Source organism: Myotis davidii, unplaced genomic scaffold (genome assembly GCF_000327345.1).
Source record: "Myotis davidii unplaced genomic scaffold, ASM32734v1 scaffold1364, whole genome shotgun sequence".
In the NCBI taxonomy this organism is placed as follows: Eukaryota; Metazoa; Chordata; class Mammalia; order Chiroptera; family Vespertilionidae; genus Myotis; species Myotis davidii.
This window is the reverse complement of record NW_006295736.1, coordinates 981306-981789: the sequence shown is the minus strand read 5'-3', so window position 1 is coordinate 981789 and position 484 is coordinate 981306. Positions and strand designations below refer to the sequence as shown.

General features: G+C 70.0%; 1 protein-coding gene across 1 annotated transcript in view; it reads left to right on the top strand.

Annotated features, from left to right (window-relative positions):
* Positions 1-484, top strand: part of LOC102760855 (polycystic kidney disease protein 1-like 1) — a gene marked incomplete at its 5' end in the record, with an annotated part of 66382 nt that overhangs the window by 44158 nt on the left and 21740 nt on the right. Inside the window, one exon of the mRNA XM_015568213.1 lies at positions 12-271. Coding sequence (XP_015423699.1) covers positions 12-271 — 260 coding nt within the window. The remainder of the gene's footprint in view (positions 1-11; positions 272-484) is intronic.

Here is a 484-nt window from a genome sequence, read left to right as displayed (position 1 = left end):
GGCGGGGCCTGTCCCGCCTGGTACGTCAGCCACGTGATGGTGAAGGAGCTGCGCCAGGGACGGGGGCGCTGGTTCTTCCCTGCCGAGTGCTGGCTGGCCGCGGGCAGGCGGGACGGCCGTGTGGAGCGGGAGCTGGCCTGTCTGCGCGGGGGCCTCGGCTTCCGGAAGGTAGGTGCCATCGTGTCCCCAGGCGGCCCCCGGCCACGGCGGACACAGTGCGGGAGGTGTGGCGAGCTGGCCTTTCTCCGTGCGTTTAGCTGCGCTGGGAGGGGCTGAGTGTGAGGGGTTCAGAGTCTGCGGGACCGGCAAGGAGAGACGCAACCGGTGTGCGCGGTGAGGTCTGTAAATGGAGGCTCTAGAGACGGGCGTGAAGACATTTGAGGGAGACACAGGTGAGGCGGGGCACAGGGTCCCAGAGCTCAGGCCCCGTGGAGGGGGCCGCACGCCCAGTGTGCCGAGAGCATAGGGCAGGCCCCGTGGGCTG